The following is a 17,878-nucleotide window of genomic DNA, read 5'->3' on the forward strand; positions in this document are numbered from 1 at the left end:
AGAAAACAAAACAAAAACCTGTGGGCATACTTTCTTACTAAATACAGATTGACTTAATGTACGATTTTTCCTCTTAGAGTCTATTTACATTTTTGTTTTGGTGTGGTGGATTGAACTCAGGACCACATGCTTAGCTCTCTCACTGAGTTGCACCCTCAGCTGGGGTATTCAGTGCAGTCTGTCCGAGAGAGTAAATGTTGCTGCTCTAAGTTGTACCTGCATGGCAGACCTGTGTGGGTGGAGACACCCTGCAAGATAAAATGCTCTCTGAGCGGGATAGCTGGTGGGCTATGTTGAAGAGTAACTGCTGTTGATAGAAATATAAGCCATCTCAATTCTTCCATTCCTTTGGCAAACTGTTGTTATTCTGGTTCCATTTGTTTAAGAGATATTAGTAATTATAGCCTAAGTATTACCTTATAATTTTTAAGATGCTGCTTCATTGTTAATTTCTGTCAGGTTAAAAATTACATTCGATACACTGACAAGTCATAAGGAAACCAATTAGAACATATTGCTATTTAACTAAGTAAATATTAATTAGAGACTTATTAATTAGAGATCGAAAGTATTTTAGTATGGGGGGAAAAATCTGGGTGCTAACATCTTTTTGAGAAAGTCATTTTTTTCTTAAACATTATGTTTTGTTTTGAAAATTAACAATGTGAAATTATTAAGATGTGCCAGGGAAATCAGTTGAGATATTTGCATGCTTAACATTATAGTCATAGCAATGGTATATGGATAATAATCCTTATTCTGCCCAACTGACACAACTTTTGTAAGATTCAGAGATATTAGTTGAAAGAGCTTTGAAAATTCTGGAAAAAATAAAAACTATTCAGATTATGGAATTATAACTGTCCTTTTCCCCTTTCCTCTCAAACCCCCTCCTTAAGTTTGAGGGTTAAAAAAAAAATCCATTGTTCAGTGACAACATGAGTGCAAGTTCTTTTATAGGAGAATACAGTTTTAATCCTCAGTATAAGAACTTTCCTGTAGGAGTCTTCTTCAGCTGTGTGGGTATTTTGATTGCTGTCTCTCTCGCTGGACCTCCTAACTTTGTTTTTATGTACATATATTTTAGTTCATGTGCTGCCGAAGTGCGCACTCTATTTACCTATAGATAAAGACATATTTGTTTTGCTTTTATCCTCTCCTCTGTTGTGTTTAGAACATGTAGAAAGTGTCCAGTAAACCCTTGTTGAGTGAAGGATCTCCTCAGTATGATTAGCTATTTATTGCTTTATCATCTTGCCACTGTGCTCAGGATAATAATGGCTACACAGTAACCTTTTTTGTTTTCCTCTTTTTTTGGTACTGGGATCCAACTCAGGACCTTGTGCTTGTGAGGCAGGTGCGGTGCCTCTGAGCTAAATCCCTGACCCCACAGTAACCTTTTAATGTATACTTATCAGTTTGACCTGGACCTTCAAATATGGTAGCAGTTCTTAGATTTTTGGTGATAAGATACTACCTTTCCACATTTTTTTTTTTTTGAAGGGGATAACTTTTATTGTTCTGAGCAATAAAATCTGAGAAACACTGCTTGGAATGTTAACCACTAATATTGCTGGGCCCTTTGCCAGCTGCCCTAAGGCCACCATCGCTCACAGTCAGCAGTGGTCATGTTGGGTTCACTATGGAACAGCAGTTAGTGAATCATGGTTTTAGAACCAGAAGTAAAACCAATGAAGTTGTTTGTTTGTTTGTTTTCTTTTGTGGGTGGTGTTGAGACCCGGTTTTGCTGTGTAGCTCAGGCTGGCCTCAAACTTGTCATCTTTCTTTCTATCTGGGCCTCCAAGTGCTAGGTCATAGGGTTGTGCCACCACACCTGACTTGAAATTTTTAACAACGTAAACCAATTTTATTTATATTTATATTTTTTTGGTACCGGGGATTGAACTCAGGTCCTTGCGCTTGCAAGGCAGGCGGCTGAACCACTGAACTAAATCCCCAGTGTAAATCAATTTTAAATAGAAATTCTTCAGACCAAGAGATTTCTGAAATAAAGGACTTATTGAGCGACAGTAGGTGCTAGCCAGATAGAAGGGACTGGTCCTGGGTGATGGGGGTGTAGCTCAGTAGTAGAGCACTCTATGCATGAGGCCCGGAGTTTGAGCTCCAGCAGCAGCAGCAACAACCAAAATGACTGGTGCTGGGGCAGCTTCCTGGAGCCACCAGCAGCTAGGCTAGGTAGCAGTTGAAAAAAATGTCTGCTGGATCTAAAAAGCTATAATATTTTAAAATGAAAATTTTAAGCAAAGGAAGCATAAACGACTTACATTGAACCTACATTGGCTATAGATAAAGAGGCTAGAGACAGAATTGGCAAAGTTTTGGGATAGGAGAGCTGTCTATAAGAGAAGTAGGAGTTGGAGTTGTAAACCAAAAGCATTGTCTTAGTGATCATGCTCCTGGGATTTTGAGACAAGGTTTCAACTTACCTGAAGGAATGTGCAGCAGTTTGTTATTGGTTTGGCCCCAGGTTCTTAGCTGATTAGTGTCTCTTATCTCTTCCTCCACCCTTGGGCTTTATAAATTTAGGACATCTCAGAATTTTTCCTTCATCACTAATTTCCTCATTTTGTAACTGAAGACTGATGGATGTTTCCTAAAAGCATTGGTAGACAGGCACCCACTTCTTCCTCTCAGTTGTTTTAGTACAGATGAGTCACTAACCCTGGCCCATGCTCCCTTCATGCACCTACATGGAATAGTAGCTCAGGCAAACAAACCCTTCTGAAAAGATTTAGGAAAATTTCTGTAGTCAGGGCTGACCACTTTGGCAAATTAATGTTGTGTAAATTCCAGAGATTCTTTTATTATTTATTCCAAGAAGTTCTTCATGAACAAGGATGAAAAAGATGCTTTATGTCTTACTGTTTAAAAATAAGCCACTTGTACTGAGACAATGAATGAAAACTATTTGAGAAGTTAGTAAAATAGTTGCTACTGGTCATAGTATGTCTAATAGATGCTGAGTATGCTACAAACACACTTGTCAGGTGTTTTTAAATTCCCATTTTATAGATGGGGAAATTGAGGTTCAGACTGATAATTTGGCAAAGGTGATTCATTCGAGTAAGTGGTGGGAAAGGATTTTGTACCATGAACATTGACTTCAAAGTTATTGCTCTTCCTACTAACAACTGTGTATGACTAACGCTTTAGGAAGACTTGAAGAAGCAGTGGAACTTGGTCATTGTCTCAGCTAACAGTAAATAGAAATGATGAACCACATGACAGTATTGGGGGGAGGATCAGTGTCATACAGAATTCAGAGGATATCAGCATCAGCTTTCCTGATGAACTGTCATTTGGAGTGAATGGTGAAGGACTATGAGAGGTAGATGTAGCTACCAGGTAGGCTAGAGACAGATGTGGGCCAAGCCAAGAATTCCAGACTTTGCTTATAGTACTATAGTAGGCCTTCGTGGCCAGTAGTGAGAAATCAGTAGTGAAAAAATGATGCCTCGACTGGCAGGAGGGGGACGCCTAGTAGGGGATTATTACAGTAGGCAGGTGCAAGACATGGAAGACCTGAAGTAGGGTTTTGACTATGGATATAGGGAAGGGTCTGTACCTCCATGTTAGAGAGAAATTTGGGGTTACAGCAGGCAGAATCTCCATGACAGCCTTACTGAATAAATCTAAGAGTAGCTTTAAGGTGAGATGAGAAAAGAGAAAGCGGATAAGACTTCAGGATACTCAGCCAGAGCATGTAAGTGACTATTTAATTTTACATATCAGACTCTAATTTAACTATTAGGTCTTAATTTTTAAGTTTATAAAATCAGTGTTGTAATGTTGATTCAGAAAGTTAGAGTGACTGGGAGAATGCTTGATATGGTTAGTTTTTCTAAGGGTTATTCCCTTTTCAGGAGAGTGCTTTGAACCAGACAGTTTTCCAGTATAGTAGGGAAGCTGTTGTCTAATCCTAGTGACTACTTCTGTTTTTGCCTCTACTATCCTGTCGTTGGGGAGTGAAATACATAGGCTTATTCTTTAGTTGCTCACATATTCTTCTGCCTGTTCCTTATCATAGGCAAATCATACTTAAGGGTGTAAAACATTTATTTTCTCTCATCCTAATTTATAGATGAGGTATCTTATTGCTCTTTTATTATTATTATTGTCATTATTATTTGCAGTGCTGGGGATTGAACCCAGGGCCTTGCCTATAATAGGCAAGTGTTCTTCCACTGATCTACCCCCTATTGCTCTTTTCAAACATTATGGTTTATGAACTGGGTAATTGATAGAAAGGAAGGAGCAAGGAGCAAAGGAAGGAATGTTGCCATTAAGGTTCCAGATCTGACTGTTTATGTGATTTCTTCCATTTGCCATTCCGCCATAATTGGCTTCTCAGTGAAAGGTAGGGTACAGCCAGGGGAATGCTGCCAGCAGAGGGGATTTGCTTCCTGGCAACAGTGCAGTAATGTAGCTGTCAGCAATTTGCTCAATAATCTGCTGTGCCTGGCATGCTATTTTTGTAGCTTTTGTTTAAGCATTTTTAGGGAAAGAAATGATGCTCTGCTGATATGTTGTCCCTCTTTAATGTGGGACTGATTTTGGATGTAAATATCTGCTTTCTCTGTTGAGTTCTCCCCATCCTTAGAAATGTACAGACTTTTAGGTTGGTTAGTACAGAATTCTCTCCTTATGGTTCTTGGGGAGTTTTTAACACTCTGCTCATTCGGTGTCTACTACTGACATGTTACTTGCAAGACTCTAAAGTACCTTATGCAAAAGAATAAAATTCTACAACTATTATTTATTCCATAGACTATATTAGGAAGGAAAAACAAGATGGCTGGCACATGCTAGATTGAAAAATTTCCTTGTAATATCTCCATTTTTCTGATGAGGAAACCTCAGCTCAGGTAGCTGAAGTCACATATATGTCATTTCACAGCTCACACCAGATGCAGGATTCACCTCAGGTATACATTACTCCATATTTGATCTCGTTCTATACTAGTGAGTGCAGCAAGAATTTGAAGAAGCAACATGATGGACTGGAATAACCAGGAAAATCATCATGGAATGTTGTAATAAAAATGTGAAACAAGGGGTAGGTAAGAGAGGATTAAAACCTGGTGACAAGTAGCACTGAAATTATAGTAATAAATTTGAAGTTCTTAGACACCATTTAAGTATATTAACTCATTCAGTTTGCACAACTCTTTGAGATGGGGACAGTCATTTTCCTTCCATAGATGAGAAAAGTAGAAGTAGGAGCAAACAGATGAAAATTCAAATGGTCTCATTCTAGAGCCTGTGATAGGGGGAACTGAGTAGGAAGGAGCAAATCAGGGAGAGGGATACTCCAGAGATGAATAGGTGTAAAGAAGGGAAAAGCTAAAATTGTATATAGAGGCAGGGGTGAGGGATGTAGATTTGGGGATACTGCTCTTTATGCTAACTAGATGCCGGAAGCCTTGAGAGCAATAAGGTCAGAGGAGAGATAACTGGGGACAAGGACCACAAGTTAACAGCCTTAAGTGATGCTCACAGCTTCTAGAATGAGAGCAGGAAGAGAGAAGAACTAGGAAAAGACAGAGAAGAGAATAAGGACAAAAAGATTGCAGATGAGGGCTCAGTGTCAGTGTGTCAGAGATTCATGGATGTGGATATTTTCCAACTGGGCTGTCTTCTTGTGGTTGTGGTTTTTCTGCTTCCTTAACAATTCTTGCTTCTTGTTATGTTTTTAGTACTTTTAGTTTTTAAATAATAAATCAAGATGAAAAGGAGTCACTATTATATTAACACTATTAATACAGACGTTCTCTGCTGCTTATGTATGTCTAGAAAGAAAACACTAATCTTCTGAATTGTATGGTATGAAGACTGCTCATTTTAGTATTGAATTCTGTATTTGTTTATGGCTTGTTAAAGAGATCTTTTTGCAGTCATGCTACAGCACTGTGACATGTAAAACATTGTAGAATTAGAAAATATTTGACAAGTGACATTTTATATAACCCATTTTGTTCCATCACCTCCAGTTTATAATCTTGCAGTAGAACCTTGTACCCACTCACCTACTCCTTGAGGCTGGCTCTCAGGATACTCTAAACTTGCCCCCTGAGCTTGTCCAGCTTTGAGTTCCTCTACATAACTCACCTTTGTGACATGTAATGAGATGTCTTCACTGTGCCTTCTAATGTCTCTTATCTTTCTTGGCTCTGTGCTGTCTCCCACGTCCCATGTTCAAATTGAGTCCTTCAGAGCCCAAGCAGTACAAGTCTCACCTGCACTGTTAATTCTCCTCTGACTGCTTCATTGCCTTCTCCTTGCCTTAGTGTCTTTTGCACAAAAGGGGCTGGCTGATTAAAATAGAGAGAGTGGCTATGGTGTGCAGGAGATAATGTTTGATGTTTCTCTAGGAAGATAGTCCTTTTCTCGGCCAGGCCTGTTCTACTTCCTTGGGGCCCTGCCTTGTCTTCGGGAGGAAGTGAACAAGATGCTTGTTCCTCGTTCCACATGGGGCCCTACCTCATCCAAAAAAAGAGGCGAGTTAGGCCTGACTGTAGTGATCTACAGCACAGTGCTCCCAGCACCTATGTATTTTACCACTTAACACTTTCTTCCCCTTGTGATGCTGGAAATCAAACCCATGGCCCCAGGCATGCTAGGAAAGAACTCTACCTCTGAGCTACATCCCAAGCCCTCTCCTCCTTTCAGAAAAACCTTTTATTTTGAGATAAAATCTTACTGCATTGCTCAGACTGGTCTGGAATCTATAGTCCTCCTGCCTCACCCTCCTGAGTAGCTGGATTTAGAGGCATGTACCACCACTCCAGCTGTGATTTAGAAACCTAACTGCTAGTACTGTATTGATTTTTAACATACATTGGGAATTGGTACTTTTTTTGAATCTGTAGAGTTTTCATTAAGACATGAGTTTTTTTTTTTTAAAAACAGTGTCAAAGGATTCTTTAAATGTCAATTTTTATTTTTTCATACTTGCTTGGGCATTTTATATAGCTCAGAACTGCTACTGCCATATTTACTTGTAACAGGATGATGAATGGATTTATTCCTCTTATCCTGGGATTTCAGATAAGTCTCAAAGTGGAGGGCAAAGAGCTTTGAATTCCTCACATTCTAGGATGTTTACCAGCAGTGCTAGGGGAGTAGGTACTGTTGTACCTCCAAAATGTGTTCTATCACCATGAATTCCCACTTGACTCTTGAGTGTAGACAGCTGGCTAAGTGGACATCCAGCTGGGCAGTGCATGCCTGATTCCTTTTCTTGGTGACACTTGCAGTCTCTTTCATTCCCTGTGTCGGGGGAGGAAAACAGCTCACCTTAAATATTGTATCCTTTCTCAAGGTTGGCCTCCATCATGAGCTCTGCCTTATTCCTGGGCCTTTTCATATATTGATTAGAGGTTGGGAATGAGAGGGGTCTGTGAAAGTTAGATGAACTCTGATATTTCTTAGCAAGACACTGGAGAAGGTGGGCCATATGAATTTGTTGGATGTTGTTTGTAGAGCATTAGGTTTGTCATCTTCATCCTCACATTAGAATCATCCAAGGAGCTGGTGCCCAAGGTGCACCCTAAGCTAGATGAATTAAATTTCTTTATGTGGGACTGTGGCATCAGTAGTTTTGAAAGCTCCCACAGACGATTCCAACAAAGCAGCCCAGACTGAGAATCATTTCTGCAGAGCAGGGAACGGGAATGGAAGGATGGGACCACAGGAGTCATTTCTTCCCCCAAGTTTGGGTCTTAGCCAGAATTATTTGAAAATAGAAAATATCCCACTCATTGTCTTGTTAAATGAACAAATAAAAATAAAATTAAATGGTAGTTTAATCTGTTTTTTACAATGTTAAAGTGAATACTCAATATTAGATTTTTTTCTGAACAGTAAACTGTACAGTAAGGTGAAAAGATTAGTATATATTAGTTGACATTGTAAAAGCTATATTTTACTGCTGTATAGTAAATTAATTTTATCTCAGCAGAGTAATAAATCAGTATAACTGGGATGAGCTAATAGATACCGCAAACCTATCTCATTGTAGCACATTTACTCTGAGCCTTTTCCAGCAATGTCTTAAGAAATTAGCAGTTTTTATTAGGAAAGAGTGTGGTTCTTAACACCACCATTTCATTTCCTTTCTGGTCTCCTTGGTTTCCTAACAGCTCAAGAGATGGCTGCGCAATGTGTCACAAAGGTGGAGCTGAATATTTCCTGTAACAATCTTTTGGATCTTGATGCAACATCAAAGTCGGACCCTCTATGTGTGCTATTTTTGAACACAAGTGGTCAACAGTGGTATGAGGTAATATTATATACTTTAGGTGAAAAGCGGTTTGATTTGCTCTTTTGACAAGGTGAAGAGTTCATTTAAAATGTTAAAAATAATAACACTGTCTCTTCTATTAATGTAGTTATTTTGGATAAGTTTGTCCTTGACCATGGAATTCTTCATATACATACAGAAACTTTCTTTAGTTTTCATGTCATATTTAATGTATTTATTTTAATATATATATTTTTTATTTTAATTTATATTTATTACATAAAGTTAAAATCCAGTGCATCTTTGATCTGAAGAAACTTTTTTTTTTTAATTTGTTTTTGGGGATGGATATAGGTTGAACGCACTGAAAGGATTAAAAATTGCTTGAATCCCAAATTTTCCAAGACATTTATTATTGATTACTACTTTGAAGTGGTTCAGAAATTGAAATTCGGAATTTATGACATTGACAACAAGACTGTTGAGCTGAGCGATGATGACTTCTTAGGAGAATGTGAATGTACCCTCGGACAAGTGAGTATAAATAGCCATTATATTCTATTTTGTATAAATTAAACTACCGAATTGGTGTTTTTGATAAGTGTTCTTTAGTTTAATTTTTAAAGTTGTAAAGCATTAATCACTTTAAAGACTGAGTTTATGTATTAGTATGGGTGGCTTGAACATTATAAAATTTATCCTGTTTTTCTAAGGGCAAGGATATGTGTTTCTGGCAAAGCCTGTTCATTCTTTTGAGTTAGGGATGCTTTCTTTGGCCTCTCAATACCTCTGTTCTTGTAGAGTTCCGTATGATTCTATTATGTTTAAGTCATTAGTCCTATTGAAGTAATAGTAATGTCTCTGATGCTCTAACTACCATGACTGATACCCCAATCCCCTCACAACACCCTGTTACCTAACCTGCTCTTCCCCTACCTTAGCTATGTCACTTTAAACCTCACTTACCCCATAAACCTACTCTGACTCCCAGGCTAGTTCGGAGCTATGTTTTTGAGCTCACTTTGGCACTATCTACTGCATGTCATCATTTTTATTGTAATGGCCATGTTATCTGCCTTCTCAGTTAATGATAAACTTGGTCAGGGGAAAGGTGTGTCTGGTGGCTCATGATTTTACACCTAGCTTATCAGGAGGGATCATAGCCATTATATAACTTGAGAAAGGCATCAGAAGGGAAGAGTCATTTTTTTTCATAGAGTGACATTTATCATTCACATTTGTCTTTTATTAGTTTATTTTTCAGTTTAATTTCAGCTTGTTTGAAGAGCATGGTGTTTTCTATGTCTCAAAGGACAATATAGAATTGATCAGTTTTGTAAAACTTTCACAACTGGTATTAAAGAGAAAATTGAAGGAGTTTTTAGAAAAACATAACAGTGTAGCTGAAATTCTAATAAATTTGAGAGATGTATCAGTTTGGAAGTACCAAGATACACTGTATTACTTTGAAAAACATGATATTTTATGAAAGTAAAATATCAAACTTGTGTGTCATTTGAAAAATTGAATCTCATTTATTGAGTCTTTTGATGCCCATCGTTTACCTAGAGGGATTGTGGCTCTGATTTTGTGTATGAGAATATGGCCCTCTTTTTTCATTACAAGAGAGAAGTTAAACTTTGAAATACAGTGATTAGTAAAGAAACCAGTGGTCAGGGAGATTGTATCTTCAAGAGTAGGATTTTTGGAAGTATTTTCCAGTTAGTTTTAAATGTGTAGGTACATTTTCAATGTTTTATGTTATCTATATCTTTAAGAAATAGACTTAACGGTTGTATTTCTAATGTGTTTAAGCGAACTTTATACTCATTTTTTGGGGAAACTATTCATTTTGCAAACTTACATGTTTAAGTGAAATAGTTTTTTGTATTACTTTCCAATTTTAACAGATTGTTTCCAGTAAGAAGCTAACTCGACCACTGGTGCTCAAAAATGGCAAACCTGCTGGGAAAGGGAACATTATGGTAAAAATATTTGTCTTTTGCCTTGAAAGATTTAGCATAATTGGATGTACTAAAAGTGCACATATCAGACAGATGCTTTACACTATGCTTTATCATTTGATCTTCCATCCACCTTTGCCTTACAGTGGTCACAAGTGGAAATGTCTTATTTCAGTTTTTTAAGTTGTCCATAGAGGTCAGATGTACCTCTGTGTAATACTTGCCCCTCTTGCATGAAAATATTCCCAAGTTAGAGAGAACCTGCTTCATAATCTGAATAGATCATTTTAGCTGTCTACAAAGGACACATTCCCCTCAACATGACAAAAACTTTCCATAATGGATTTTATTCCAAATGGATATTATATTATAACATTACCATTGAATCTATAATCTTTACCATCATTTTCCATTCTTGTGTTCTGCTATTCATTCTCCTACCCAGATTTTCCATTGCTGGTTACTGGCCCTGAGCAAATGAACATGTACTTTATCATATTTAAGATTTCCAATTATATAATGACACACTTTGAATACTTTATCCTTGAAAGTTTCTGTTCAGGTAGCTATTCCTTAGAGCAATTCTAACTATACCAGTCTCTGAGAATGGAATCCTGGCTTCTTGAGAGAGAGCCATGTGTAAGAGTTATTGCAGTTATCAAAAACATTTATCTGAGCAGTTGTTTGGCTCTAGGTTAGATTCCTAAAGGCATAAGAATGTTTCACTATGGGGAGAGTTGACTTTTATGGGCTAGAGAGTATTATCAGTAGTTAGCATACTTGCTTTGGGGCATAATAACCTCTAACTTGTTTTCAAGCAGAATAATTCAGCTACATTGAATGAAAACCACTGATCTGATATTTCAGTTTATAGAGTTCTCTAGGTGTGATTTGTTCAAGCTTCTAAGTGTATGGAGAGCGTTAGCTAGTTTTGTTCAGAGGGCATTCTTCAATCTTCCAGGGCTTCCTAGGCAAGAGGAGAAGATCCAGTATGGGCAACAATATTTAAAAAGGAAATTGCATAATGCAGACTTGATATCTTTTGGGAAAATATTCATTTACACAAACAGAAGTAATGATAAATCTTTTTTTTTTGACTATATAAAAATTTTAATATTTTATTTGGCAAAAATTGTTATACACAATGAAAAGACAAAATGAAAAAAAATTTCTAACTTATATTGTAGAGGAATAATATTTATGAAGTATTATTAAAGTCAATACGAATATTATAAATAATAAAGCTATGAAGAGAAAATTTTGAGAATATAAATAGCCAAAATATCTAGGAAAAGAAGTTCTAGCTTATTAATAACCTAGGAATGTACAGTAAAATTCCATTTCTCACCTGCTAGATTAGGAAAGCTGTTTACAATCACAAAAACTAATGTTGAAGGGATAAGGTTAAATAAGTTGAGCAGAAGCATCTGAAAGAGCAATTTATTATCAGATATCAAAGAACACTAAAATGATAAGTATGTGCACACACAAATGGCTCAGCAATTGCATATAGGCAGTTGTCCTACAGAAATACTAGCCAAGTGTGCAAAAATACACAAGGATGCTCACTGAAGTATATACACAATAACAAATTATCACAAATATTAGTGGTGGAGGGAATAGAATAATTATATTCAAACTGAAAAATCATACAGCCACTGGAGTGAGGGAGAATTCAATATATTTGCACAGAAAAAGGTTAAGGACACACAATCACTCTCCCCTTTCCTCTCCCCTCTTCCTCCTCCTTTCCCTCATACACATACATACACTCTAGACAGAGATCCACTGACTCTGGGTGTTTACTTCTGGGGAATAGGATTGGTGGAGGGGAGGAGGAGAGAGAAAGGAAATTTCGCATTTCACTGCATTTGCCTCTGACTGTTACTAACAAAATTTTCTTCAGTAATTAAAATAATTATGATAAAAATGTAAGCAGAAACTAAAAGTGATGAAAATTTAAAAAATTCAACTAAAAGGTTTTACCAAAACAGCAGCACATCTTTTTTTAAAATCTCAATTGTGGTTTATGTAAAATTTCTGATATTGTAAGTTCTTGTTGAGATTGTTCAGCTTTGTGTACAACATTTTCATATCAAAATGAAATACTATTCTAACAAAAACTTCCATAGTACAATAATACTTTACAAAACTGGATATTATTTCAGGATGAAATTCTTTTCTTCTCTTCTCTGTTCTTTTCTTTTTCTTTCCTCCCTCCCTCCCTCCCTCCCTTCCTTTTTTATCAGTACATATTTGCAGTACATACTGTTTACATTCCTTTTGTGGTGTTGATGCATGCACTTTGAGACCATAATATTAAGTGAAATCAATCAGACACACAAGCTTAAAAATCACATGGTTTCTCTTATATGAGAAACCTAAATTGTAAAGAAAGAACAAAATAAAAGATCATAGAAAGTGGAGAGAGAGAGAGATCTTTCTCAAATGGGAAGGGGATCAAGTGATAAATCTTTCTTAGTGGTACCATTTTCTTATTAAACATTTTAGAGTTCATTTATGTAAGTATAGAGTTTATACACTATTAGATTAAAAAATACTTAGTTTATGAATATGTCAGAATTCCTAAAACATATTTGTTTTCATTTACCTTAACTACTCATAGATTTCAGCAGAAGAAATAAAGGATAATAGAGTTGTCTTGTTTGAAATGGAAGCCAGAAAACTGGATAATAAGGTAAGTGGATTATATTTGACTCACACTGGCTCTTTTTTGAGAGAATAATGATGAAACTAACACGAACTGCATCTGAGAATCATGCAGCACTTCATTTGCTTCTAAGTTTTGCCTCTTTCCCTACCTCTCTCTTTCTCTCGCTCTTTTTTTCTTTGCTACTGGGGATCGAACTTGGGACTTTGCGCTTGCGAGGCAGGCACCGGAACCACTGAGCTAAATCCCTGGCCTTCCCTACCTCTCTTTAACTAGACACCATTCCTTCACCTCTTTCATGTAGATGTAGTCAAAGAATTTGTATAGATTAAAAGAAAAGTTGAATACAAGCATCAGTGTTACTGTGAAAGAGAGTAGTAGGGTCACCTTTTTTTTGGTACTGGGGATCGAACTCAGGACCTTGCGCTTGTGAGGCAGGCACCAGAACCACTGAGCTAAATCCCTGGCCCGGGTCACCCTTAGGAAAGAAGTAAAATTCCATGCTTCACTAATTGCAAGTCAGTTGTCCTCTTTGCATTCAAAGGTCCAGATTATATTTTTTATGTAGGATGAGTATCAGTACACAATAACACAGCAGTCTAATAAACAACATGGGTTGTAGTAACTCTTTGAGTGAATTTTGTTTTTAATTCTATAATCTAGCCACTATTTTTAATTGTTTACATTAACCTTACAGTTTTGCTTGAAAACAGACTAGTTACTAGGAACTTATTTTATTGGAAAAATTTACACATAAACAAAAATAGGATAGTATTTTTTAAAATGTTCCATGTCTCCATCACCCATCTTCAGCTCTTTTAACTCTGGTCAATTTTGTTTCATCTCTGTCCCTATCTGCTCTTTCTTTTCCCAGACACCGTATTATTTCACTCATGAATGTTGTGGTGTATCTCTAAAGACCTTTTTAAAAATATAATTTTAAAGTCTCTTTCAATCTTTTTAATCTATAAATTTCTCCCTCCTTTTTACTTCTTTTCTTCTCCCCTTCTTGTACCCTTCCCTCCTTTCCTTTCTTCCCTTTCTTCTTTCATCCTTCCCTCTCTTCCTTCTTTCTTTACTTCTTCCCTCTTTTTCTTCTTTCATCCATCCATCCATCCATCTTTGGAATTTATTCAATAAGAAGCATATTCCTTTGTCCTACAGAAGTTTGCACATTCTACATATTGCTAATTAAAACCTGGTGGTGTCACTTAGCATGTTTCTCTTTCTCCACCTCTATTTCCTGATTTCTGTAAGCTGGTAACTGAATGTGGAAGCATAATCTGATACTGTTTTGAATTGTTAGCAAGTGGTTGTGTGTAATTCTTTTTTTTTTCAGTACCGGGGATCAAATTTGGGACCTTGTGCTTGCAAAGCAGGTGGTGGCACCACTGAGCTAAATCCCTGGCCCGGTCATGGGTAATTCTATCAAGGGGCTTCCTTATATGGAGTTGTGTGTTTTGGGAATGTTAGTGATCATTGATTATAACTACCTGGATATATTTTATTAAGGACCTGGAAGTGTAGTATTTTCACTCAATCATTGCTTCATTTCTTAGCAAGAATGCTTCTATAGAAGCTTCACCCCGTTAGGTATTTATTTTAAGATATGGTATATACAAGAAAGGCAAATTGAAGTGTTTATTTTTTAATCTGCATATTTACAGTTTTTCACAGTAAGTTGGTTCCCTAGCATCTTCTAAATATGCTAATTAAGTTTTGTTTATCTTGGTCTTTTTTAGAAGTGTTATATCCTTATGAATTTGAATTTATTAACTGTAATAGGCACATTCTTATTGGTGTCCAAATTATCCCAACCTTGGCCTGAGGGTGCCTCTTTTTTGTTTTTAACTGGAGGTTGAACCCAGAGAGCACCAAGCTGCAGCCTCAGCCACTCGTATTTTTTTAAATTAAATTTTGAGGCAAGGTCTCACTAAGTTGCCCAGGCTGGCCTTGTACTTGCTATTTTCTCTTGCCCCAGCCTCCTGAGTAGCTGGGATTACAGGTATGCCCCACCTGTCCAGGTGTGTCCCGCACCTGGGTCCTGTCGGTGCCCTTTAAATTTGTTTCTGAGACCATTTTTCACAATCCAAGGAGTCTTTAATTTTCTTGTTCTGTGTCATGACAATATGTTTCAGATTTATTTTACTTAATTTTTGACCCAGACTGGCAGATTTAAAAGACTCTTTCTTCATTTTAGTGGAATTGGTGTTTGGAGGCTGCAGTCTGGTGCTAGGAGTGCTCCATGGTTTGTTGGTTACTATCACTCATGGTTCTAGGGCTTTTCACTGCACAGGTACATGGAAAGGCTTTTGTTTGTTTTTTTTTTTAAAGAAGACCCAAATAAAAAATTTACACATATATTTCCAAAACAAATATAGAATTACAGGAATATACTCCATTTATTTTATATTTGTGCTTCTTTTATGCTGAAAATCTATATCTTGGTTTCAAAATCTATCAACATGTTTTGTCTTTCACAAAATTTAAACATCTGTTTTGTGTTACATCTAATAATTTCAGAATCAAAATATCCATATTGTAGTTAACAATATTTTTACTGAGAATACTCTGAGCTCTCTTTGAAGGTCTCCTAGTCTCTAAGACATGTATATTATACTTGAGTTATATAGTCAAATTCTTGTTTTAAAGAAATAATTCACGTCTTTGTGGTTATGCTGTCACAGTGACACATAGTTTCATTTTGCACTTGATAATTAGGGATTGCTTTTTTTTCCCTTCCCCTCTGGTGGTACTCAAGATTGAACCAGGGCTTTCCCACTGCACTACCTCTCCAGCCATTTTTTCATTTTTTATTTTGAAACAGGGTCTTACTAAGTTGCTAAGTGGCTCAAAGTGGGCTCAACTTGTAATCCCCCTGCCTCAGACTCTGAGACTGCTGAGATCACAAGTCTATGCCACCATGCCTAGCTTAGGGATTGCTTTTTATAAATCTCTTTGGTTTAAAATCATGTAAAGATTTACATGGCACCAAAGCCAAATTTACGGAAGTTGTAGCAGAGAAATTTGGCTTCTCTTCTTGTTTGTCCTACCCTGTTTTCTGTTTCCTCCCTGTAGTTAATTTTTTAAAAATTTATATTTTATGACTTAATCCTCCAGTGTCATAAAAATCAAAGAATTTTTGTATGTACACACATGCATGTAAATATGCATACACATGTATGTATATGTATTTATGTGTGTATATATGTATATGTATATACACATATAGATAATATTTACATGTTGTGTTTGTATTTATTCCCCTCCACTAGCCCATAGATAAATGTAGCATACTAGACCCATGCTTCTTCCACCTTGTTTTTTCCACTTACCATATCCTGGAGGTATAAGTCAGGAACTTTTAGCTCTTGTTTTAGTGCTAATACTGACAACTTAATAAACTTTCTAATAAGGGCTGTTTTTTGACCTTCAAAACGATAATGAACATATTCTGCTTTTTCCATAGGATTATTTTTAAGATAAGTCACACACAGCATGTTAATGTATTTTTAAAAAGTTAACTTATCTATGTAGGATTCTGTTATTAGTTTTGGAAAATGGGAGGCACAAAGAGGCTCATTTACTTTTAAGATTCTTCCTAGAGATGGGTTAAGGTTTTTCATAGGCTTTGTTTTTATGTATTTGACTAGATCACATATGCTATTTGCTTGACATTAAACTTTGTGCACAAAAAGGAAATAATATTATCTTAAGTAGAGGTTAATTCAAGATGAAAATAAAGCTTCAGGGGTATATCTGGATAATTACTGAGGAATTAATAGTAAGTAGCTGGGGATTTAGCTCAGTGGCTTTGCGCCTGCTTCGAAAGCACCGTGGTCCTGAGTTCGATCCCCAGTACCAAAAAAAAAATCAAAAATAGTAAGTAATATGTGTTAAGGAGTGTATATTTTTCAAAATGAAGATTAAAATAAGAAAATTAAATTATCCATGATCTCTCCATCTCTCCACTTGTGTTAAAACTATATGAGTGGTTTGTACATAATTCCAGAATTTTATCTGCATGTGTGTGGATGTTGAGAATGGAAATAAGGTTACTTTTGTGTGCTCACTCTTCTTGAGGATTGAAATTTAACATGAGTGCTGTGGTGAATTACAGAAGAAATAGAAGATGTAGTTTGTGTCCTTGAAGTATTTCTGTTTTGCACTTTGAATATCTACTTCTGTTCTCTTGTGTCTATAAAATAAAGGTCTGGTATGGATGAAAGGATACTGGGCACAGAGGGTAAGATACAAAGTCAAGACCCAGATCCATCAGTTAATTGGTTAGCTGAGCTGGGGAAAGTCATTTAACACTTCTGCACAGAAACTGTCTTGTCATTTATAGAGTTAGTATGGCTAATGTTTGAGATACCATTTATAGAACAGTACTTAGTACTATGTGAATGAAAATGTTAATGCTGAAAATAAGCCAAAAATATATTTTATGGTTCATTTGATCAGTATGTTTTAAAAATATCAATATTTTGAGCATTTTGAATATTTGTCACAAATGCTTTATAATTCTTCCTAGTAGACTTTAGCAGTTTATAAGTTAATGAGAAAGGTGATGGGATTTGGGATTTGTATTTACAACCAGTATATCTGTACCATGGAGTTTGACTCAGATGGTTATTAACTTTTATAAAATGTGACCATGCATGTTTTCTGAGGAGAATGAATGCTGTTTATGTGTTTGTGTGTTAAGGCTGAGGCTACAGTGGTAGAGCACTTGCCTAGTATGCAGGAGGCCAGGAGTTCAATCATCAATCCCACCAAAAAACCTCAAAACATAACCAAATGCCTGCTTGTTTTAAATGTAGGATCTGTTTGGAAAGTCAGACCCATATCTGGAGTTTCATAAGCAGACATCTGATGGAAACTGGCTAATGGTTCATCGAACAGAGGTAAATATCCGAAATGAAAAGTAAAGTTTTCGTTGGAATTATAGTAACATGAATTTTAAAAAGTTATATATTG

General features: G+C 36.4%; 1 protein-coding gene across 3 annotated transcripts in view; it reads left to right on the plus strand.

Annotated features, from left to right (window-relative positions):
* The window catches only part of Cpne3 (copine 3), a 54,647-nt gene that overhangs the window by 7,510 nt on the left and 29,259 nt on the right, over positions 1-17,878 (plus strand). For all 3 annotated transcript variants that reach the window (XM_004841966.4, XM_021255967.2, XM_087190557.1), the window contains exons 2-6: positions 8,163-8,302; positions 8,618-8,797; positions 10,174-10,248; positions 12,854-12,925; positions 17,722-17,805. In XM_004841966.4, coding sequence (XP_004842023.1) covers positions 8,171-8,302; positions 8,618-8,797; positions 10,174-10,248; positions 12,854-12,925; positions 17,722-17,805 — 543 coding nt within the window. In that variant the 5' untranslated portion in view covers positions 8,163-8,170. The remainder of the gene's footprint in view (positions 1-8,162; positions 8,303-8,617; positions 8,798-10,173; positions 10,249-12,853; positions 12,926-17,721; positions 17,806-17,878) is intronic.

The sequence above is a fragment of the Heterocephalus glaber genome, unplaced genomic scaffold (assembly GCF_053883595.1).
Source record: "Heterocephalus glaber isolate CG9 unplaced genomic scaffold, H.glaber_assembly_v1.0 deba00001553, whole genome shotgun sequence".
In the NCBI taxonomy this organism is placed as follows: Eukaryota; Metazoa; Chordata; class Mammalia; order Rodentia; family Bathyergidae; genus Heterocephalus; species Heterocephalus glaber.